Genomic DNA, 24,741 nt, shown 5'->3' on the forward strand with positions numbered 1-24,741 from the left:
TGTGTTTTTAATCTTTAATCTTTACAGGTACCAGCCCTAAAAGACAAAACAAACATCACACACTGAAATTGAAGGGTTTTTTTACATCTTATTGTACTTTTATTTTTACATTTCAGCTCAAGTTTGCAGATATAAAATACAAACATTCATATTTACCAGAATAAGCACAGAACAAGCAGATGAAATAATTGTTTTCCATTTTTTTTTGTACGTAACATCTTTACAACGCTTCAGTAAGCTTGTATAACAGACTGTAGTTTCTATAATAACTAACAATTTCAGCCCTTTAAACAAACAGCAGACGTACAATCAGTAGTTCTCCGCCATGGAAAAACAGGATATATACTTTTACAGGAAAAAAAAGCTTGATCAGAGCCCTAAGAGGAGTTTTATGAAATGAAATTCAGTGGTAACGGTGGTCGTAACATGTTTTTTTTTTAAAGGGAGCCAAGATTTCGTAGCAGCACTCCTTCCAATCTTGTTTTTTTGCATAAGTATCTTTTATTTATTAAATGTTCCTGAGTGTTTAGTTTGTATAAAATGATTGTATTAATATAAAATGGAAGATTTAGTTTTTGTTTTGCCAAATCTTGAGTTTGAATCTCAAGTTCAAGTAACTAGTTCAAGTATTTCTTTGCTACAACAAAAATTTGAAAAAGCACAAAAAAAAAACCAAAAACTACATTAAAAGCTATTAAAAGCTGGTTTATCGTTTATTACAGTGACTCGTGGTAAGTTGTACAGTAGTTCTCAGGCATTTCAGTGAATAAGAGTGGAAGTTAAATTACAATAAAAATTGTTCATGCTGTGATTTGCTATTTTCACCACTGTGTGTACAGACAGCCTAGACGTCATAATGTTAGATTATTATTAGTTGTTGCGTTCGCTGTCTGTCATTGTGTCTGTTTTTATACTGTTGCAGAGGAGCACAGACGTCAGAAATGATCTAAACCTTCAGATCTATAAAGTCTTAATTAAAGTGAAAGTCATCAAAATTACAACTTTGAGTATCTAAAAAGCTTAAGCCTCATAATCCAATAAATAAATCTGTTAATTTGATGAATACTTGGGATGATTAATATTCAATTATTGATCAATATGCCACAGTTAAGTGTTTGATTATTAATATATTAACTGACTGTGCAAAACGCATCCACAATCCTTTAAAAGTACCATCTTCACCTTCGTTTTCTAGCAGTTTTCAAATGATTTAAATGACATTTTTAGATTCTTTAAACTTAAATTCAGTCAAAAATAAAAAGTTGGTCCTTATTCTCAGAACTTATTATCAGCTCTGATATGAAAATATAATTTCAACCGCCTGCACATCGTAAACATTTTTAACAGTATAAACTTCTCCCTCGTAAACCAAATGTAACATTTACAGTTCGACAAACACATCACACGTATTAATGATTGTGCAAACGACTTTTCATCCCTGTGCTTCTCAAAAGAGAATTAATTTGTTTTACAAAAGATCTAAAAAAAAAAGGAAGGAAAAGGAAACCCTAATAATGCAAACGTAAAGTTAATTGTGTTACAGATTTTCTGTTAACCTGCAAAGGATTTGGTCTGGTTTATACCAATATAGTGAAAACTGAAGTTTTCCTACATTGTAAATGCTGGTGATGTTTTATAAGGAGTCTAATATGAACAGTTTGTGTTTTAAGTTAATAATTAACTTGTGATCAGGAAAGAGTGACGTTAAATTTCAAGTGAACAGGAAGGAAAGGAAAGTTACATCAGTGGTTATAGTGCAATGTAGAAATGTCTCAAGGTACAGTCGATATGTGAACTAACGTCATTACTGGAGACAAACGTGTCATTTTATTGTGCTTACTGGGCAAAAAAAAAAAAAGAGCGTAAACATTAATTTGCTGTTACTTGTTCAGAGGAAGGTAGTGAAAACAGCTGGGTGATTCTCATGAAGCCGATCCTAAAGGTGTATCTGTGAAGATTTTTGGGACAAACTCATGAAAACTTAAAATATTTAACTTTTATTTTAAAGTACGACATGTTTATTATGTGGCACAGTTGATTATTTGGTACCAAAATAGAATTTTATATGTTTTTTAACTGATTTTTGAGTCACAAATTCATTACTGTAATGTGACAAAAATGTCAATTTAGCATAATAAATATTCAAGCAATTTTATGAAAATAATATAAATTTGTTTAAAACTGTATCATTTAACAGATATAATGCTTTAAAAAATATTTGAGGAAAACAGAGTGTCTGAACATGCAGCTTTCATTACTGTTGTGCTGTTTTTTGATCCATAAAGCACGACGACGAAGAGACAAAAGATCATAGACGTATAAACATAAATGACGCATCGACTGCTTCAGCTCGTTGCTGTTATATTGGACCCGGCAGGACTGACCTGAAGTAAACGGAGGAGCTGCAGTTTTTCAGGATAAAAAGCACTGAAACATTTATAATTATTAACTGATTTCAATGAGTCGTTTTTATATTCAAGGGTTTATGATCCACGTAGACAAAAAAAAGGAACTGTTACGCTGCTTGCAAGTCGAGCCAAAAAGAGGAGAGAGAACCGTTTGAAACTGAGTGAGAAACAGAAGAAGGAGGATGGATGATCATGTCAAAGTCTTCCTGCACAGAGAAGATGTCTCCACAGTTATTAATGGTGAAACTGGGCAAGGTCAGGAAGGCCGGGGCGGATTTACAGGAAGAGGTTCCTCACGGATAAAATGAAAAACCTCCACAAGAAATTCCTCAGAGAGAGAGAGAGAACCCTCTCTGCCTGAAGGTCTCCCAGTGTTTTTAAGCCCTTCTGGATTGTGAAACCAGGAGACTGAGAAACACGTCTGTAAAATACATGAAAATTTCAGCAGCAAAGTTTTAAAAAAACTGCACACAGGGGTGAGACAAGCTGAATCATCTGGTAGCCTACGACATGATGCTGCTGCTGCCACATGGGCACATCTGGATCCAGTCCTGGATCATATTAGAGCCAGTCGCCCCCCCCGCCCCCGGGGCAAAAAAACCCATCTACTTCCTCTCAGATGGGCCGACGTCACAGTAGAGGATTAAAGTAGCGTTCTACCAAACTTCCACAGTGGCTTTTATGAAAGTAACAGTAACTGGAACTTCACTGGGGCCTCTCGTAGGAAAGGAGCCCAACGATGGGAGAAGGAGCTGCACTTAAAAACCTGGCGGATCGTTTGGTGGCCTGTGGCACAGAAAAATCCCAGAATGCTGGTGGTTTGCTGGAAAATCTGTCAAAGTAATCATCTGTGAGGCTTTTTTTTTTTGAGGTGACAGAGGAGAACATTTAAAAATGTGGGGAACTGGTTGCTCCGTCCCTTAAACCAGTACAAGAGACTATGAAAGTACATCAAGTGAGCTCCCTGCCCCTTATCGCCTTTCCTCTCTGCTGTTTTTAACTTTTTTGAGATTTTTTTTTCCATTTGCATTATTAACTTGAGTGAAAATTATAATTTAAGGTCATTTATTTTCATGTTTTTTGCTTATTTCTGCTCAGCTTGTTGCAGCAGAGTCAGGGAGGATCAAATTTAGAGAAGTCTCTTGATTCTGTAGCCGATCTTGTGACTGTAAAGGAGTTTATCCTCACCCATAGAGATGAAGGAGACCATCAAGGTCAGAATATGACGGAGACCTCAGTAACATGGCTAGATTTAAAACAGCTTGCAGGGATGTGATGCCAAAGGTGGAGGTCATAACCACTTCATAATATTCAAAGCAAAGTATGCTGGGCATGCTTTTATTTAGTTTTTATTCATTAATCCAGATTGTCAGTATGAAGTCGACACCATGAGCTGTACTGGTGACAACCGATTCTACATCCCCGCCGTAAAATTCCCCGGCGACAAGGTTTCGTACTATTTGGAGAACATCAAAGAAACCGCTGCTTGTAACATCTTCTGCCAGGCTCTTCAGTGTGGTGCAAGAGATCTGGACTCACTATAGCAGACCTGCTGACCTCTATGTACTTTAACATCAAAGTAAGCTGGTACGATTTGTCACTCTGCAGTACTCGAGTCTAACAGCAACAGGCAGCAGCATCTAGCCTGTCGAAACGCACAAAAAGTTCGACAGATCGTAACGCCAGATTCTTTCCCCCCTGTCTTGTATAAAGAGTATAATAAAGTGAGTGCATGTGCCGCAGAAATAACGTTACCTAGAAAGTTGCTGGGAGGTAGATGTGTGTGTTGTCTATAACTTTGCCTACTCCAGGAACATTTCAAGGAAAGGAAACACCCTCACGTTGCAAATTAAGCACAATATGTAAGGAGGGATGTGATGACTTCTACAGTTTCAACAACCATGTTTATATTCAGCCTGTATTGTTATTAGGTCATCATCTGATTAAGTAACAGCCTTCCTATAATGAGAACAGTTGTATTAACCAGCTCTAAAATATTAATTTCACCAGAGCCACAAAATAGTCTGTTTAGGTTTGGGTTTTACAGCTACTCATTATCTTATCAAATTAGCTTAAAGTTTGATTATTGTGGTGTAAACAATAGAAATAGTGGCAGGTAAGCGTGTAATCTGAGTGAAACACAAATGGACAAACAGTAACAGGCATCTGCAGATATATTTTTTGTAAACAATCTATTATTGGTATCAAGAATTTTCATATCAGTGCTTCTCACTCTTTTGTCTCTTTGACTGCTTCATTTATGCAAATGACGTACTGTCATGCGTATGTATGCAAATTATATACAGTAATTCATTGTGTGAACAGCAGTGATTTGCATCCGACGCATCTAGGTCATCGAAGTGCTGCTTAAAAGATCCGTCCAGGGTCGGCAGCTCTGAGACAGAAAGAAACTTATTCACATGTTTTTCTCCAGACGTATCTTTTGTGGTTTTGGCCAAAAAAAAAAGGTCAGTTTTTGTTTCATCAGTCCGCAGAACTTTATTAGTCTCTGGTTTATCTGAGTGTTGGTTTTTTATACTTCAGACATTAATTTATGTGATGAGATCTTAGGAAAAGTTTCCTCTGGACATGATGGATACATTTAGAGAAAAAGCAGGTGGGTTTATGCTTTGGGGTTGTGTGGGTGAGAAGAAAAATTGATTATCATTTTTATATGAAATTGACGAGGGATTCCTAAACTTTCACATACAAACGTTGTTCTGTTTTGATCGTTATTGTCTTGTTATTTATTGAAGTGTTGTTATTGATTACCAATATGCTTTTTTCATTACCGTAATGTATAGTATTAGATGATTTATTGAAATTACATGAATAAATTACCCCTAATGTTTAATCTCTTAAAATGTTTTAGACCTTTTATACTGTGTTTGAACTGTATTTTTCAATATAATGCTTTAAAACAAAAACATAATGAAAATTGATGTGAAAAACTGTTTACATGAATAAGGTGATGAAATTATATTTTGCTTTAAAATGTGTATATGTTAATAATACACATTTTGGGTGATACCCACTAACTTTGAGCATATTGAAGTGCTTGCCGTCGGAAAAAAAAGAGAAAAAATTAGTAATGTTTCATATTTCTTATTAAAAATGTGTTACGGGAATGAATTTTTGTCCTCAGTCGCTCTAAAAATGTCTTAAAACATCTAAAAAATGTGCACATAGATCATAATTTCAAACTGAAAAGTGAAATTAGATCCTATTTGATATAAAGGGAAAAATATATACAATACAATGTATACAGTGGTCTTTGATTTTCCCTCTGAGTTGTATTGCGTTCATGAGAATCACCCAGCGAGTAAGATTTGAAAAAGTCTCCAGTTGTGACATTTATCTTGTTTTTCTTGAAGGTGTTTAAATCCACTACGGTGTTTGACATCTGATAAGAACAATCGATACAGGTCAGTGGGTTGTGAACGTTTGTCTAACTATCCTGTAGAGGGTTTGTGTGTAGGTGTGTGTGTGTGTGTGTGTGTGTTAGTGTGTGTGTTAGCTGGTCCCACCAAGTGAACCTCGTCTCGTCAGGTTCTGCGTGCTGGAGCTCAGAGCTCGATTATCTCTCAGGCGACTCGACTGAGGAACAAAACAAAAAACACATGACGGGTTTTAAGTTACACATTTCTGTGAGAAGATATTCAGCTGAGTCAAAGGATTTTTAATCACTTAATGAGGACGTGCACATGTCAAGGAAGTAAATAACCGTTGTGGTGAGCAGAAACACCACAGCAACTGTAATTTAGCACCAAAAAACACATGTAGATTTACTAAAAGTTAAATGTTTTGATGAATCACCAACAGTTTGCTCACCTGAGTGCCGTCCTGATTGTCTCTGGCTCCAACATTCAACACATTCAGAGAGTTTGCCCTTTTCATCCTGAAAACAGGAAATAATAATGAACTCTTAATCCTCACAAAGGGAGCCTAATGTCACTAAAAACACACAAAACTACATATTCAGTTTATTAGGTCAAAACCTAAAATATTCTTTTTTTAAAAGCTAAACCAAAACTTCTGTTACAAACTATTTTAACCAATTTGCAGTAAAATCAACATCAACTTCTCTGTAAGTCTTTGAATCTTGTGACATTTAATCTGAAAAAACATAACATATAAAAGAATTTCTTTAAAAAAATCAGATAACCACCATTTGAAATAAAAAAGCTTCTCTTTGTAATTCTCACATTAGCTTCATTTGTGTTTGTGAGGATATTTGTTTAACTTTTACCAGTAAACTCTCATGACATCAGATCCTGTTCTGGCAGGATCTAGTTTCGACTACATTAAGACTTACAGTTGGGGTTTAACACCTTCGTAACAGAATATTACCCAGCATTCCTCGGGGTCGTTTCCTCCATTTCCACTCCTCTCAGCTTGCGGACCAGTTTCTCGCTGCTTCGTCGTATCGACTCTCTGAGTTTGGTGAAGGAGCCGCTGCGCTTCAGGTTGCTGCCGTCCTCAGCAGCGGACCAGCTGGGACGACCGTCACCTGGACGACGATCGGACCGACGAAAAGACAAACCAGTTCAACATATTCATCACATCCCAACGCTCAACAGTCTCAGACAACTTTATTTATCCCGAAAAGGCACCCAGACCATGCATAAGAAACAAACAACAAACAAACAAATAACAGACAGATCTATGCCAGAGACAGTCAGTACACAGGTACTCACAGACATGTAAATAAAGAACAATAAACAGATCCATCCAAGACAATAACTCAACGAGTATGGAAATATTATTCTTTCCACATACTGCTATCATGGTTTAACAGCCTGACGGCAGAAGGAATGAAGGATTTTGAGAGACGATTTGTCTTCAGAAGCAGCCTGAGGGCGTTAAAATGAAGTCAGAGGACAGGATGTTCCCCGTGCTGTAGCAAAGACCTGCTCTAACAGGAACAAGAGCGTATTTGGATTCAATTATAGTAAGTTTCTTACATATTCTTGTGTACTTAAACATTATAAAATTAATTTTCCACCCATGACTGATTGAATTAAGTCTTTACAACCAAGACTTTTTGTAGATTTAGCCTTTAATCCAAACTTTTAAAGATAGCGGTATCTCAACAGAACACAAGTTGAACCAGGAAGTATCTCATTTAGTTTGTTTTCACTATTAAAAAAGTGGTTTTAGATAACATGACAGATCCCTCCAGGTACAAATGTCACCATGACTAATAAGATGGAAGGTTAAAAGAACAAGAAAAAGATCCAAATTGTTGATACAGCACATCATGGTAGACATGTCATAAACCAAGATGAGCGACCGAGTCCTTAAATCACTGTTTTGTACCTTCTACAGATCCAAACTCCTTTTCATGCGCTCTGGTTAGGATCTCTTTATAAAGAGCTTCAGCTTGTCTGTATTTCCCCTGCTTGAGATAACAGGAAGCCTGAGAAAGAGAGAGAGAAACAGGAAAAGCAGAGGGATGAGTCTTGAAAGAAGGTTTGAATGACGGGAAATTTCATCCAGAGAGAAATAAAATGTAAAATTCGCTCCAGGCGTCGATGAAACAACGACTCTACTGTATAAGAAGGTTTCCTTAACAGTAATGATGTGTGATTTTATACACTTTTAAATGATAAACTCATTGAGGAAAACATGGAAAGACAGAATATTCCCAGTACGCCAGAGTTTTCCTCCCGTCTCACCAGGTTGTTCTTGGTCTTGGCCACGTTGGCGTCATCTGGTCCCAGTTTGCTCTGGTAGATATGCAGAGCGCGTTCGTAGTACTGCTCCACTTCCTGGTACTTCCCCTGGTTCTGACACAGCAGAGCCAGGTTGTTCAGCTGCTTCGCCACATCTGGGTGGTCTGTACCCAGAACCTGAGAGAGAAAAACACACAACACCCCACGCAAAATCCTGATGTTTAGTGATTACTCAGGGTTTATATGTGTGTGTGTGAGTCAGTGGTGGAAGATGGACTCATTAATTACATAAAAGTAGCGATACTACACTGTAAAATAAGTCCTGCGCTCAAAATCTTACTTAAAAGTATCGGCAGGAAAATATACTTTAAGCATCTAAAGCAAAGCTACACATTATGCAGAAAGATTGATGTTCTATTATCATTTATTATGTTATTTTTACAGATGTTTTGTGTTTTGAATGTGAGATTTAAATCATGTCAACTATATGTAGGTGAGAATAAATGTACTTAGTTACAGTTGAGAGGGATGCTGTGTATTTAGCCATATTTTGGGAAAATATGTTTTAAGTTTTGATCCTTTTTACTTGCCATGAAAACCACTGGGATCTACTATAACTGGGAATTCAAACTGGTTTCCCAGTGAAGGAGCAAACTATAAACGTTTCACAGCCTCCTTTCAGGTCTACAGGAGGTCTCTTAACATACTCACAGGTAGAGTATCTTTTTAAAAAAGAGTCATGTAAAGTTTTATTTCAAATTCAGTCACATGTTGATAAAATATTCAGAGAATAGCCAAGAAATGGTTAGTTTGTCTTCTTGTATTAATATATTTGGAATTATTTACACAATTTGATTTATATAGCAGTTTTCAAAATGTTACAAAGACATTACAGAGTTGCACCAACATAGATAAAAGATTTTTAAAAAAAATCAGAAATTGAGTTTTATGGAGACATAATGGTTTAACATCATTAAAGCCTTAAAAAATTTAAGGAAAATCCCCCAAAGTGAGATTTTAGTGTCTCTCACTTCTTCAAAAAGGGTCATTAAAGGTTACGATGATGTTTTAAAATTAAAGTTACAACAGTTTAAATTAAGACTTGAGTTTGAGGTTGAATTAGATTAGCATTAAATTATGTAGTAGTGAAACTTAGGAACCTATTTAAATAATACAAATGTGTGTGTGTGTGTGTGTGTGTGTGTGTGTGTGTGTGTGTGTGTGTGTGTGCGTGTGTGTGTTTTCTCACCTTCTCTCTGATCTCCAGAGCTCTTTTACACAGCGGTTCTGCTTCCTTGTATTTTCCCCTTTTCCCATAAAGCACTGCCAGGTTATTGAGTGTTGCTGCCACCTGCGCACACACACACACACACACACACGCACACACACACACACACACACACGCACACACACACACACACACACACACACACACACACAGTAAAATAAAAAAGGAACAATGCAAACATTTTTAGGTAATAAACTATGAAAACGAAACACTGCTGCATCTGCCAAAACAACGTATGTTTTAAGTTTATTTACACAGCAATAAAACTGAATAGTGAGTAAAAATCAAGTGACATAAATACAACCAAACACATTAAAACAAACAACATATTGTCCTGGTTAGATTCAGAGTGTGTCAGGCGTTAATAAACACTGATGCTGGTATACGAGAGGAGGGAAACTTACGGCTGGATGATCCATTCCAAGAGTTTTCTCCCTGATCGCCAGCGCGTCGTTCAGCAGGTTTGCTGCTTCTTTGTATTTGTTCTGGTCTCTGTAGAGAACAAACAGGTCACACTGTTCATCACATCAGATCTGAACTTTTGCATAAATCACTTGGTTTTAAACACAACCTCACCTCAGTTAACCAGGTTGTAAAAACTAATTGTTATGGAGTAAATCCATTATTTTGCTACATGATGTCATCACAACACCAGATACATATTTTTTCCTGTTAACTCTGTCGTTGTGAGGGTGTGACAGTGACTCCTGTCTCAGAAGGTGATGACTGGGTGCAACATGTAATCAGAGGACTTCATCAGTTTTGGGGGAGATCATCTTTCCTGTAAGTGTGTGTTGTGGTCTCACCTGTACACCAGCGCCAGGATATTCAGCATGGTGGCTACATCTGGGTGGGTGTGGCCTGACGACTTCTCCAGGTCTTCCAAGGCCTGTTGAGACATGATCATATAAGTACAAGATCCAGTTTGTTCCCAGTCCAGAAACAGGCTGGAAACTGGATTTTGGGGGAACATTAATCTCTCCTCAGACGCCCCTCTCACCTGTTTGCAGAGCGGTACAGCGACCTCGTATCGTCCCTGTGATGCGTACTGGATGACCAGGTTGTGGAGCGTTCGAAGGCGGGCGGGAATTTCGTAGCCTCCCTGCTGGGCTGCGGCCGCTGCGCTGCTGTGGTGAGGCTGGGAAACTGAACAGCGGCAAAACACACGAAGAAGAATTTGATACAAACCGAGACTTTTCACTTCTACAAAGACTGAAGGCTTGAAATTAGATACGACTGAGAGCATAATCAATCAAATTTCATTAATTACTTTTAATTAAAGTAAGTAAATTACTTAAATCAGATAGATTAATTGAATTTTTCAGGGTTTGTTGTCATTGCAGCTTTAAAATGATCTCATGCTGTGTAGCTGCAATAAAACGGTCCCGTCTCTGTAGCCATGGCGACCCCGCACTCGTGTTAAACGAGATTAACACGTCAATCCTCTCAACGTGCTCGGCTGAAATTGATTATCCCTCACACCCTATGAAAACTCATTATCACTGCCTGTAATGTAGACGCTCAAAATGTGACATCAGAGCTCGAAATGTCTTTTCTGTATGTGAAGAGTCAAAATATCTTAAACAGCAGTAAAACAGTTACACTGAGCACATGTATGGAGACAAACAAACGATTACTAATAAATTTGTTGTATTTTCACACAAGCAACATGTTTAATGTTGAGCTCATCGTGACTTCATGACATTAAAGGGTGTCTTAGTGATTTCAGACATTCCTTTAAAACCTCCATTATATTAGAAGAGCATCTCAAAAATTCAGCAAATAAAATATTTTGGTGAACTAACCCTTTAATATTTGTACTTGTTTTCTTTGGACAAACATGAGAACGTTACGTCTCTGCTGTGGATTATTCTAAAGCACACATCACATCACATTACCCAATCAGAGCCTTACTCTGTGACTGCTCCTCGTCCTCGGCAGGAAAGAGGTCGTCCAGAGACTCCTTGGTGGAAGACGTCTCTTTGTCGTCCTGAAGGGAGAAACAGAAACACACACACACACGAGTCAGAGGATGATACTTCAAGCAAAGATGAAGTTGCATCATGTTCTCAATATTTACTTATATGTATGATATGCTGTAGATGTGAATAAGGTTCAACTCTGCAGCTTAACAGAGCTTTTTCAGCCTTTGACGCTCATAGTTTTGGTTTTACAGCACATTTACAGTATAGTTCAGTCCGAGTACTTTCATCCACCTCGTTTCCAGCTGCAGCAGTAAACTGTTTTCTGCACCAAGCGGCAGACAGACAAAATTGTTGACTAACTGATGAAGAAAGTGTAACATTTAGCAGCTCAAGAGCCAGATATTTTTCTCAGGAGCTGGTGGAGACCAAACCAGAGCTAAAAGGAGAGTGAATATCTGACTTACAGTTTATCAGCTGGACACAAACACGACTCCAAATGAATGATAATGGTTCTCCGTGTCTGCTGGGTGTTTAAATAGGCAAAACATTTGCTGACATGTCAGCCAGAACAACTTTATAAGGTGATAATGTGTCACAGCTGTGTGTCTGTCAGCTTGTTGTGGAAATCTTCTGCTGCAGAGAAGCCAGATACAAGAATCACTTTCAATGGGCCTCATGCAAGAACATTTTTGTAAACTCTGACTTTTTTCTGTGAGGTTTGTTCATACAAGTGTTCCTGATTCAACAAACTCTCTTAAATACCCAAACTTATTGTAAATCGCTCGTTTCAGATTGGTTGATTTAGGGAGTAATCAACACCCCTAAAATGTCCATATAGAGCAGCCTGTTCTGCTCCGTTTGTGAACAAATTTCATCCACAAAAACTGTTCCCAAAGAGTAAAAACAACCATTTCACACGGCGAAGCTTCAAATGCTGCTGTCAGAAACCAGCAGACAAAAACATAACAAGTTTAGTTTGTCAGTAAAGCAAAAGTTATGAACTTTGTTTGTAGAGAAAATTCATATTCGTATGAGAAAATTAATGTTCATACGAGTCTTAAGAACCAATCTGTTCATACAAGCTGTTCTTACAAGAGGCCCTTTGTCTTTATCTCACAAAAGCTTTTGCAGGTTCAAAACTTTCTCAGATTTTAGTCAAACATTTAAAATCCAGCCTGGTTTCCCTGAATATACACATAAAAACACCCTAAAGACCTTTATTCCCAAACACATCAGTTAAATAAAGAGCAGACTCTTCCAGTAAGTGAGATAGTTTTGCCAGACTTGTGTTTGTCGTCTCCTCACCAGCAGCGGCTCCTCCTGGTCGTATTTGCGTATGGAGGACATGAACTGCAGGTGTCTGTTCTGCTCCTCCAGGGTGACCACTTCCTGCTCCCTGTCCTGCAGCCGCTGCTGAGCCCCGGCAAGCTCGTCCCTCAACCACTGGTTCTCCTGACAGAGACGACGTACCTGAGGAGGAGGAGGAGGAGGAGGAGGAGGAGGAAGATGGGGGGAGAAATGAGGAAAGCAGATGAAGGAAGAGGAGTAAAGGGAAAGGAAAGAGGAGAGGGTTGAGAGGATGGATGTTGGAGCAAAACAAAATAAGGTAGAAGAAAGAGGGACAAAAGGTAAAATGACATAAAAGAGGAGGACAGGGAAGATGAACAGACGAGGAGAAGAGATGAAGGAAGACGCAAGAGTAAAAAAGGAGGTAGGAGTGAAAGGAGGATTAAGAAGAGAGATTTCAATTTTCTTTAATGTCACAAAACACACAAACGTTTAAGTGAAACAAAGTTTTTAACTCTCCACACATGAAAAAACACTGAAGGATTTAACTGTTGGACTGCGGAGTCGATTATCACGCTGTACGTCCAAACAGCTCAGAGTCTCACCTGAGCTCGAAGCTTCTGTTTCTCGGCCTCCAGTGAACCCAGATGAGCCGACAACGCCATCATCACCTGGAGAGACCAGAGACAACATGAAACACCATGCACAGAGGAAAAACACCTCTGATATACAACAAACATAAAGATTATAACTTTAATTGATGATCAATTACAACCTATAAACCAAACATTGAACACTGGACACCCATTATTTTACTATACAAAAGAATTATTATTATAATTATATTATTATTATCATCTAATATTGAATCTCTTACATGCTGTAATTTCTTTACTCTTTGCTTTTAAATGCATCTTTCATGTTGAACTCTGCATTTACTCTTCCTGGTCTTGACCAGTTTTATTTGTACTTTTGCACTGTTGTGCTTTTAATGCACCTTCTTCTACTCTGAATTGCTTGAACAATACTTGGAACAAAACTTTTCTTTAGGATGAATAAGTTTTAAGTAAGTTTCATCATATTACCGTCAGTCCAGGATTTTATCAGTCTATCCCTGACAAAGTCTGATATCTTGTATTTTATAATATGTTAGAGTGTCAATAAACCTAAACTTTAGTAACATTTTGAAGACACAAAACAGATAAAAAAACAAGTTAAACCTGCAATATAATCTGATTTATTGGACTCTTGAGCAACAGAGACAAGTTGTAAACAACACTTGGCTTTTAAGATGATAGAAAACAGTTGCTTATTTATACAACCAACAGACACGAAGCAACATTATCATTCATCTGGAGTCGTGTTTCTGTCCACTGCTGAATGTAAGTCCAATATCCACTCTCCTTTAGCTCTGGTTTTAATCTCCCAGTGAATCTTGAGGGAAATATTGCTGCTAAATGCTCCACTATGTTCACCAGCTAGTCGCTAACTTTGCCTGTCTGTCATTTGGTGCTGAGCAGGTAGTGTACAATGGGTTTAAAGCCTGCTGCAGCCAAAAACAGCACTGATCGAACCAAAGCGCTAAAGCTGCAGGCTGTAAAACCAAAAAAATAAGCTGAAAGACAATAAAACTCTCTGTGGATCTGTGGGAAACTGCAAAATCTGTGATAATTCTCTGTAGGTTCGTCACTATAAGCTTCTTGGTTCACATACAAGTGTGATCCGTTGTTAATATAAAAATATTGATTATAGCTGCTAGATCCCACAAAGTAGAGGCAGCACATGAGAGAAATCTGTCCTTGTGTGTGTACCTGCGCCTCGCTCAGCCCCAGCTCTATCCTCTCCAGTGATTGGCGGATGATGCCGCTCTTCTCCTGCTCCACGCTGCCACTCTCCGACGTGGGCCGGCTGTCCGTCGTTTCCTGCAGGGTCTCCAGCAGACTGCGGTTCTCTCCTTTCAAGGCCTCCAGCCCCGCAATCACCTGCTGCGTGCTGCACAGGATCTCCTCCGCCGACAACATGGCTCCAACTCTGAGGTTCCTCCTCTGACTACGACTGACCTGAGAACAGCACAGAGATGCACAAGTGTAGAATCAGTCGTTGAAGTAGTACTCGTAGTACTACTGAGAGGAGCAGGAGAGGTGGAGGAGGCAGCAGTAACAGAGTCAGCAGCAGTGGTTAGATCTGCAGCGATGAGTCAATTAATCAATTAGCACATCAACAGAAAATTAATCAGCAACTATTTTTAGTCATTTTTTTAAGGAAAAATGATAAACATTCACTGGTTGCAGATTCTTGAATGTGAGGATGTGAAGTTTTTATGTATCTTACAGGAATGTTGACTGAATATTTTTTTATTCTGGACTGTTGATCAGACAAAATAAGACACTTGAAGGCATCATCTTGGGCTTTAAGATATTATAACGGGCATTTTTTTTCTGTTTTCTGGCATCTTATGGACAAAACAATTAGTCAAACAATTATTAACATGCAAGTAGACTTTAAAAGTCAGTATGAATTGTTTGTTCAGTCAGTATTCTTCCTTAGCAACTGTATATCAGCTGTCCTGGTGAAGCTGGTCATGTGTCTGATATTCAGCAGTGTCATGACATTCAATATACTGTATATATTCATGATAATGAAAACCGTAAGAGAAGAAGAGAAAAGATGTTTAGATGTGGACTGGATAACATACATTCACTGAGGAGTCACCTGAGACTCTGAGAATCTAGATGAAAGTTGTTGTTTTTTTCTTTTCATTTATTAAATGAACTTCCGTCATGGAGTGGAGCCGATTATGAAGGTTAAGAGGCGGGATAAAGATGTCCTCCTGGTGTTGAAGACAAACCTTTTACTCAAGTATTGAAATTCACATTTCTAACTTTGAAACAAAGTGCAAACCAGCTTCAATGCCATTAAAATTATAACACATCACACAACTCTTCTCCAGTACGACATGCTGTATTCCTCTCACTGAAACTAGCTGACAATGTGTTCGTGGTCAATAAAGCACGGTGTACTTGGAGAAGAGCTGCGAGTTAAACGATGTGAAGAAGTTTTGAATATTCAGCAGTGAAGACAACAACAAGAACACGGTGAAAAAATACAGAAACTGTTCACAGCTGTGAGCAACTTTTACTACACACTGAAACATTTCATGGTTTTCAGTTTCCTCTTTTCTGTTCTGATCTGAGCAGAGTCAGAGAGAAGAAGTGGGCACATGAAACTAAAAGTGTTGATTACCCTGAATCAACGTGCACATGTTTTGTGAGCTGAATCAGGTTTATACGTTCTGTTGGTTTAAGACAGTTTTGAGTTTTAAGAAAAAAACTTGATGTGAGAAACGTGTTTTATGTTGTTCATCACTATAATTGATTTGTGACTTTTTTTAACATCATAAAGTTTAATCCAATTTGTTTGTTGTGCTTCAGACTTCTAAACAGATATATAAATACGGGCTGTCTTGTCTTTTCATTATCATGCAGTTGAACTGTAACCATCTGCTGTATCTTTGTATCTAGTTTGGTTTGATTCATAATAATAATAATTCATAGTCATAAACAACTTCAACATTACACACATGTCCATATATTCACAACATAAACAACGAGAGAGGAAGAAGAAGAACATGTAACACAGACATACAGAAACTGGAACAAAATAAAACATAAAAGCTTGTAATGTTGATAAAACTGAATCATGCTTCGGTCTATCTATCCTACATTTATGAGGAGTAACAGAAAAGTTTTGTTTCATTTTAAACCACAGAATAAAAACTAAAACAATTGATTGTTTGGATATGCCGAAGTTCAAATTACAGCCTGACTGATACTAGAGTATAGAGGAGTTTACAAAATCCAATAACGATATATCAGCCTATAGTCATTTTTATTATTAGTCTCTGGAGTCATAATCACACTCTCATAATCACATGAACAAAGGAGCGTGTCACCCAGTGCATCAGCGCGACTCATTGATGTGGTTTCAATAGTTTTTGGACAATAACAGAGGTCTACGGCCCAGAGGAATAAGATATATCAGGCTTTAGATACACACACAATACATGTAAGTAGATCTGCTCATTGTCTGCTCATGAGATTTGTTGACAATAAGGAAAATATAGAATATCACCCTTTCAGAGTCGTGTCCACAATACACACTGAGTGACTGACTGGGACATTTTACATTTCTCTGCTGGACAAACTATGTAAGGGTGACACCGACTAGTTCTAGTTAAAATAAAGAAAAAAAGAGAAACCAGAGACTGACTGTTGCAGCCCTGAAGATACAACTGAACACAGTGTCAACACACACACACATACACACACACACACATACATACAGAGTCGTGTTTCCATCACTTCAGAGGACATTACATTGACTTACATTAATTTCCTATCTTTAACCAGAACGACCATGTCTAACCCTAAACTAACCTTAACTTTAAACCAAGTCTTAACCCTAAAAATGACTGATTTACGTTAAAGGGACTTGCTTTTTGTCTCCATATGGGAGGCCAGACCCCACACATTTTTGAGGACAACACATAGACTTCCATTCATTTCCTGGAGACTTATCCTAACCCTTAACCATAACTACTGACCCAAAAATCAGCCTTTTACCGGCTTTTGTCCGCAATTGGACAAGCCGTCCCCAATTAACTGGTCTTTAGTCTGAAATTTGTCCCCGAAAGTAGCCTATGACCACACACACACACACACACACACACACACACACACACACACACACACACACACACACACACAGGGACTATGCGCTTTGTTTACTGTGGGCGGCGCAACAGGCCTCAGCGTCAGTTTTCCAACATGTCAGGAATACTGAGTTTTTTTCCCTCCCTGATTTTAACGCAACACAAACCTCTCAGCTGATATAATGACGTCTGCGTCACACTGTGGGACGTTTCTTCTTAGTTTTAATGCAAATGAAACGTTTCCGCTGATCTGAGCGCAAACATACCGGCTGCGGTGCAACACATTTGCGTTTCCCTGCGGTTAATAATCACGCTGCACAACAGCATGTAAACACACACAGACAGATGCTGCTTCATCTCACATCCACATCTACAAAAAGTTATTTATAGCCTACCTGCTAATTCCGGGCTCCGGCGTGGTTTGGTCTTTTTGTTTACTCTGCGCTAAAATGTGTTATTATTATTATTGTTGTTGTTGTTGTTATTCCGGACGGAGGATTCAGTCAGGCACGGCGGAACATTTCCGCTCACAAACTGCTTCCGTTTGTTCACTGTTGAACAGGTGAGACAATAAAAAGTGGAAGCTGTAAATCAATCACCTGCTGCCTCCTCCGCTCGCTGCTGTCATCACGGATCCTGCTGCGTCAAGCCGACGTCAGCAGCACGTTCAGCTTCCGGTTCAAACCTTCAACGTAAAAGAGATGACTGAACGAACACATGAATAAATGAATGAATGAATAACAAACGAATGAATAAATGAACGAATTAATAAAGTAATTAAAGAACGAACGCATGAATGATTGAACAAATGAATGAATGAAGGAATGAATGAATAACAAACCAACGAATGAACAAATTAATGAATAAACAAATGAAGGAATGAATGAATAACAAACGAATGAATGAAGGAATGAATGAACAAATGTATGAACGAACAAAGAAATAAATAATCGAATAACTGAACAAATGAGAGGATGAATGAATGAACAAACAAATGTATGAATGAATGAACAAACGAACTAAAATCAAATAGCAATAAAAGAGGAAAACATGGCTACATCAATTAAAAACAAGGTAAAATGAATAAAGCTAAAAAGTTAAAATGTAGGAATTGACAACAAGGCAATAAACAAAACAATAAAAACAATTTAAAGAAATTAAAAGCAATGACAGTCACAATCGATAAAATTAGCAATTAATGCAATTATCTTACAATAGCCTACAACAACAGTATGAGATAATATCACAAAAGGCAATACTAAAATATCCTTATCAATAACCTGATGGATATGTCAACTTTCCCATCTTAAAATAAATCAGAGGAAAAAAAAAACAAAACAAAAAAAAAAAAAAACAGCGCTTTAATTCTGAAGGCAAAAGTCTGATGACTTCCTGGATTTGTCCGGTTACATCTGCGTCACTTGACGCGGCTGAGGAGCTTACCTGATCCCATGTTTCCCACCATACACTGCGGCACCGGGGCCGGGCTGTCCGGGATGTCCTGCCCGGGACAAGGCCGCCTATCTGCCGGAGACGAGAACTGCCTGCTGGAGGAGAAGAGACGCAGATTATTGACGATTTACTGCGACAGTTCGTGTCTGAGCCACAAGAACATTAATCTATACCGCTGTGTGTGTGTCTGTGTGTGTGTCTGTGTCTGTGTCTGTATCTGTGTGTGTGTGTGTGTGTCTGTGTCTGTGTGTGTGTGTGTGTGTGACACAAACATTTATTCTATTTTAGTACACATAAATGAGATTTGACCCTTGCTTCATACAAGAATAACTGAGAACTAAGAATAACTACTGTTTAAATAACTACTGTTTACGTTGTTTACTACTAGTCACTTTAATTTATTAATTCACTGCATACCTGTTTTCCCACGACTATTTAAGATACTACTATTTAATTGACAAACACTATTATTATTCCTGTTGTTTTATATTATTTTTCTTTAGGTAAATACTCATATTAATCACACTACACTGCTGTCCTGATAATTACCAACCAAATACTGTTTTTATTTTAATCACTATCAACTATTCCCACTTTTCACTTACTGTTCTTTACTTTCTTTCTTTTTTTTTTTTTTTTTTTTTTTTTTTATACATATATGCCTTTTTGGTTTCTTAATAACTATTTGACTTATTTAACTTATTATGTAAAGTTGAGTTGGTTCTAAGAATTTCATAATATAAGTATATGACAATACTGAATTTTATATATATTTTTTATTGGCTGCCACTATCAATTAATTTCAAAATCTATTCATCTGCCCCTTGATTGATTTATTTTTTGGCCTGTATAACATGAGAAAACAGTAAAAAAAAAAAAAAAAAAAAAAGAAAAGAAAAAAAAAGAAAGAAAGAAAGAAAAGATAAATAAATTAATTAAAAATCCATTGCAACATCCATAAGAGCCTCAGATGACGGCTTTGTTCAACCCCAACAGTCCAAAACCCAAAATATTCAGTTTTCTATCATGTTAAGACAAGAACAAAAAGCATATTTACACATTTCAGAAGTTTAAAAAGAAAATCATTAAAAATGACTTCAACAAGTAATCGATTAACAAAATAGTTGCTGATTAATTTCAAGTCAAAGTATTTTTCCATGTAAACAAACAAACAAACAAAAAATCCAGTATAATTCTTACTGTCTATCATAATATCCAAATGTCATCACATCTCTTCCTAGAAAACATCTTTAAATGGATATGCAGACAATAAAATATATCACATATATTTATGATATATATAAAATAGAATAATAGATGTGATAATGATGTAATTGTGATTAAATTAAGCTGCCTCTCTTTAGTTTTAGTCACTTCTCTGTTTTATGTCCTACACAACATCCTGCTGTAAGTAATGAAAAACGTGCACTTAAAAAGCTGCCAACATTATTTTATCATCAGGTATAATCACATATATCAGATTTATATTGTCTACAATCATAACATACATTCTGATGTTCCTCCATTTATCATAATTTAAAATACAGGCATGTTTTCCTCCTGTTTTAACAAATATTACTGATGTAAATAAACCTTAAACATCAGAAAACATTCATTATTTAGTATTAGTTGTTTAGTCGTTTAGTGTTGGCCCCAGTATTACATAAATATATTATATTACTATATTTATATTCTGTGTTCATAAATATTGTTTTCAGTTTGAGCTGATTTGTCTTTGTTCCTGTTTTTTGCTTCTTATTTTCAGTATTTGCACTTTGTTTTCTCATCTTGTGTTGTTGCTGCCACGTCACAAATGAGTGCGTCCATTCAGTCAGATTAACCGGTGGTCCGTTTGTGTGTGTGTGTGTGTGTGTGTGTGTGTGTGTGTGTGTGTGTGTGTGTGTGTGTGTGTGTGTGTGACCCAGAGGTCACAGTGTGGAGCCAGTATTAGTCTTATTTATGTCAGATTAGTTAAACTGGTGGAGGAACAATCAATTTAAGTTACATTAAGACTTCATTAGTAATTAGTGGGAGTCAGTGAGGCCGAGGCTCAGCAGCTTAACATGAAGTGACTGAAAACAAATACTGTAAGACCTAAAGATCACGTGTGTGTATGTATGTGTGTGTGTGTATGTGTATGTAGAGAGAGAGTGTACTTCTTGGCAAAGAGGAGGACAGCGACATTTGCTGTCAGATTGTATTTTGACTGAGAGATATATAAAATACCATCATATTTGCATAATTTGACTTCCTGAAGCCAAACAGCCTCAGGATCACTGTTACTTTGGATTTTCTGTTGGTGAAGTTTCTCTAGTGTTTCTATGGGTGGCGCTCTTCTCTCTCTCTTGTCCATTCAGTCCTGGTGTTAGCATTACTGCTCATGTTAATGAGGTAAAGCTGAACTAAAACCAGAGGGAGTTGGTGTCCAGAAAATAGAGATACGTCACTTCTTTTGAAGCCACAAAAGTCACTTTTAAACCAAGTGAAATGAAATTTAAGAGGCAGGGAGACACAGAGCTGCACAGCCAAGTGTGCGTGTGTGTGTGTGTGTTCAGCTGCATGTGCCACTTGTGTGACAGTTATATGAGCGGGTTGATTTACGGCTCAGCTGTCAGGTAGGCAGAGAAGCACCAGCAACTGACTGGTGGGCGTGCATGCAGGCAGGGCCCGGCCATATAAGGCCACCGGTCCCTGGAGAAACTCTTCCAGGCTTCTGCGCTCTGTTCGATCAACCCTCCGATACCTGCTGCTCACCACATATTCACCTGCAGAGGTCATCGGGGTCAGGGGGTCGCAACAGATCCGGTTTTTGTGAAATTTGAACTTGAAGGTTGGAAAAAAAAGTTGCTATCCAAATCAGAGCAGCCTGAACATGACACCAATGACAGCATGGATGATGTACTAAAAGGTGCAGGAAGTAAGATGGTTGCAGCTTCTTCTCTCTCCTCAAGTTAATTTTTATTTGTGTGGTCCAATTTTGCAAATTTGCCTCAGTGGGCTTTACAATCTGTACAGCAGACAACATCCTCTCAGATTAGGAAAAACTCCCCCAAAAATGGAAGAAACCTCAGAGAGAGTGACAGAGGAGTGATTCCCTCCTCCAGGATGGACAGATGTGCTCTAAACATTATTATAGATCAACTGAATACAGCTGATACTGACAAATAAAATGTGTTACTGGGAGAAAGAGCGCTGAGACCAAAAGATGCTCGAACCATGATAGACTGGATATTATCTCTGATCGTTCAATAACAGTTTCAATACAAATACTACAATGACACCAGGATTTGACACCTTACTTTGCATGATCATAAACATGTTTTTTGTATGTATTATGAGTTTTCTGTAGTGTTTGTTGTTGTAACAAAATTAAAGAAAGGACTTTGTAGTGAAATTACAAAATAATGATTTAAATCAGAAAATATCTGATGAAAAATTTAAGAAAATACAAGCAAGAATTTGATGAATTACTGGGCTCCAACGTTTGTTGACTTTTTGATACAACAAAATTCTTTTAGTCTTAAGTTGTACAATAAATGGACAACAGGTTGTTTTGTGCTGCAGTCTTTCCACTGTAAAATGTGGCCAAATGTAAAAAAAAAAAAAAAAAAAAAAAGTATAGGCCTCTGGCTGATAACAGCAATCACATCCATATATTAAAATTTAAAATACTAATCTGCGTTAATGATGGACGTAATTCAAACTGTTAACGGTTACTTACATTTGTCAAAACCCAGCGGGGGGCTGCTGGCAGCTGAAACACACAGCTGACATCAGGACTAACTGAGTCCATCAGTGTTAATCATGCACAGCTGAGGCTGCGGAGTCAGTGTAGTGGCAAAGGGAGGGGAGAAGGGGATTGTGGGAAAGTGAGTTTTTAGGGTGAGTGATTCCTTTCTACACGAGCCTGTTTTTCAATGCGACAACATAAAGTGTAAGTTTATTAATTTAAAGCTGTAATAGACCAGATTTTACATAAAAATACAGCTCATCTCATTTTGGAGCCGGCAGCACACAAAGTTTGTCATTCTGTATATTTCATGACACAGGCTATGAGAAAAATACTAAATACTCTTTTTATATTCTTAATATTCTTTTTATGATTGACTTGGCTTTGCTTTGTGAGATCTGGTTCTGTGTGCACATGACCCTAAAAAGAAGAAATGTCTGTGACTTATAAATGGTACAAATTGTACTTAAACACTTTGCAGTATTAGTGTGAACTCTTTGTGAAAATTGAACTCCTCACTTTTTTTTCATGTTTCATTAAGCTCCGCACGGCCACCAAATATTCCCCATTAACCTCTGTGAGTCAAGGTTCATTCTTTCCTCGACCTCTGACCTCGCTGCAGAAAATAGGAACCACTTCATCTGTTCATCTGTTGTGGTTATAATATGTAGATTCCCCTATATAAAGTAGTTATAGAAATATACTGTTTATCACTATCAGAGTCAGTATTAGACACCTCTCCATCACCTCCCCTGTGCATACTTTACAGATGTACATTTTCTCATTATCTTCTTTGTTTGGCTTTTATTTATATTTCTGTGTCATGACAAACATCTGGCATATATACAAAAACAAGTGGAAAAAGAAAAGACACAATAAAAAAACAAAAAATCCAAAGTGAACTGTTGACAGAAAAGAACTGTTTTTTTCTCAGAGTAACTGGTTTATTATACGTCTCATATGTGAACATCCAACTCACCAACTTAGTCCTTGTGTATCATCCAAATCTATTTATATCTTACAAAACAAAGTATTGCGCAGTTCCCAGTGAAAAGAACAGTGAACAAATCCTTCTTCTGGACTAACATCCCGTCCCAGTTTCACCAGTGTTAAAGTGTTAAAATACCAGATCTTCAGCCGGGAACATAGACATCAACATAATTGTCAGTATCACATTCATTTTCATTCATTTTGTGTTTCACCGTCTGTCATTATGATGACCGCGCTGGAACAAGTGTTGTTACTTAAACAGTCTAGACTGAAGACAAGAGGAGACAAACGCTGCTGTAATGTGAAACCTCTTGAGTGAAAAGCTAAGCCTCAACAAATCACTTCAGCCCTTTAAATCTCTTTATAAACCCAACTGACCTTTATAATAACTGTTAAGTTTCTCTTCTTAAGTACAGTATTGTTGACCCACCAACTACTGACTCGATTTAACGTAAACTAATGTTTCGACTCCTTTTCTTCTGCAAAGTGTTTGTCTGTGAAAGTTATTACAATACTTTATCAAGTGCAGCAGCGCACACATACACACCTGTCTAATGAGACAGCTGACTGTCATGATTGAATATATTGCACTGTTTTCATTTGCTGTCACCTCACAGTGAGTATCTTCTTACATCAATAGCAATACTAAAAATAATAACAGCATTCAGAGTTAAATATTTATCCGCACCCTCTATTTTAAATATCAGATACGTGACGAAAGGAGGGCTTCAGAGAAAGAATTAATGATATTATATTTTTACTGTTCATTTGTTATGTTTTTTTTCTGTGTGTGTGTGTGTGTGTGTGTGTGTGTGTGTGTGTGTGTGTGTGTGTGTGTGTTGGGTTAGAAACTGCTAAGCACAAAAAATGAGATCAACGCTGAGATAAGAGAAGTGGTGGGACTTCACACTGCTGCTGCTGACGCCTAACAGACAGCCAACAGCAAGAAAGACTGACAGTCCAGGCCTGTGGTCAGATGTGTGTGTGTGTGTGTGTGTGTGTGTGTGTGTTTGTGTGTGTGTGTATACTGCATATGCACATAGACATGGACATGGATAAGTATGGAAAAGAAAAAGAAGCTGCACAGGTGTGCATGGTAGACATAACTGCATGGATATTATGCATTCAGACACGTGATCGAAGAATTATGCAACACACATGCACGAGCACGCACACACACACACACACACACACACACACACACACACACACACGTACACAACAGAGGAGAGTTCAGCAGAGTTAAAATGTGAAAGCTGTCTTCACCAACGTCCT

At 37.7% G+C, this 24,741-nt stretch overlaps 1 protein-coding gene across 4 annotated transcripts; it reads right to left on the minus strand.

Moving 5' to 3' along the window:
• Positions 1 to 82: 82 nt before the first annotated feature.
• On the minus strand, positions 83 to 22,551 carry klc3 (kinesin light chain 3). 4 transcript variants are annotated; one of them, XM_044354522.1, is made up of 17 exons: positions 22,468 to 22,551; positions 18,738 to 18,841; positions 17,894 to 17,979; positions 14,395 to 14,643; positions 13,189 to 13,254; positions 12,602 to 12,766; positions 11,286 to 11,361; positions 10,372 to 10,517; positions 10,178 to 10,260; positions 9,776 to 9,863; positions 9,333 to 9,434; positions 8,087 to 8,260; positions 7,728 to 7,827; positions 6,759 to 6,918; positions 6,240 to 6,306; positions 5,936 to 6,005; positions 83 to 1,479 (listed from the first exon to the last, which is right to left on the minus strand). In XM_044354522.1, exons 4-17 carry the CDS (start codon positions 14,602 to 14,604, stop codon positions 1,469 to 1,471), a joined length of 1,518 nt encoding a protein of 505 aa, XP_044210457.1. In that variant the 5' UTR covers positions 14,605 to 14,643; positions 17,894 to 17,979; positions 18,738 to 18,841; positions 22,468 to 22,551; the 3' UTR covers positions 83 to 1,468. The 4 variants fall into 4 exon arrangements, with proteins under 4 accessions (XP_044210457.1, XP_044210453.1, XP_044210454.1 ...); XM_044354518.1 differs by lacking the exon at positions 83 to 1,479 and having other exon boundaries at positions 1,837 to 6,005; XM_044354519.1 differs by lacking the exon at positions 83 to 1,479 and having other exon boundaries at positions 1,837 to 6,005; positions 18,738 to 18,838; positions 22,468 to 22,544.
• Positions 22,552 to 24,741: the final 2,190 nt, after the last annotated feature.

Source organism: Thunnus albacares, chromosome 6 (assembly GCF_914725855.1).
Source record: "Thunnus albacares chromosome 6, fThuAlb1.1, whole genome shotgun sequence".
Classification (NCBI taxonomy): Eukaryota; Metazoa; Chordata; class Actinopteri; order Scombriformes; family Scombridae; genus Thunnus; species Thunnus albacares.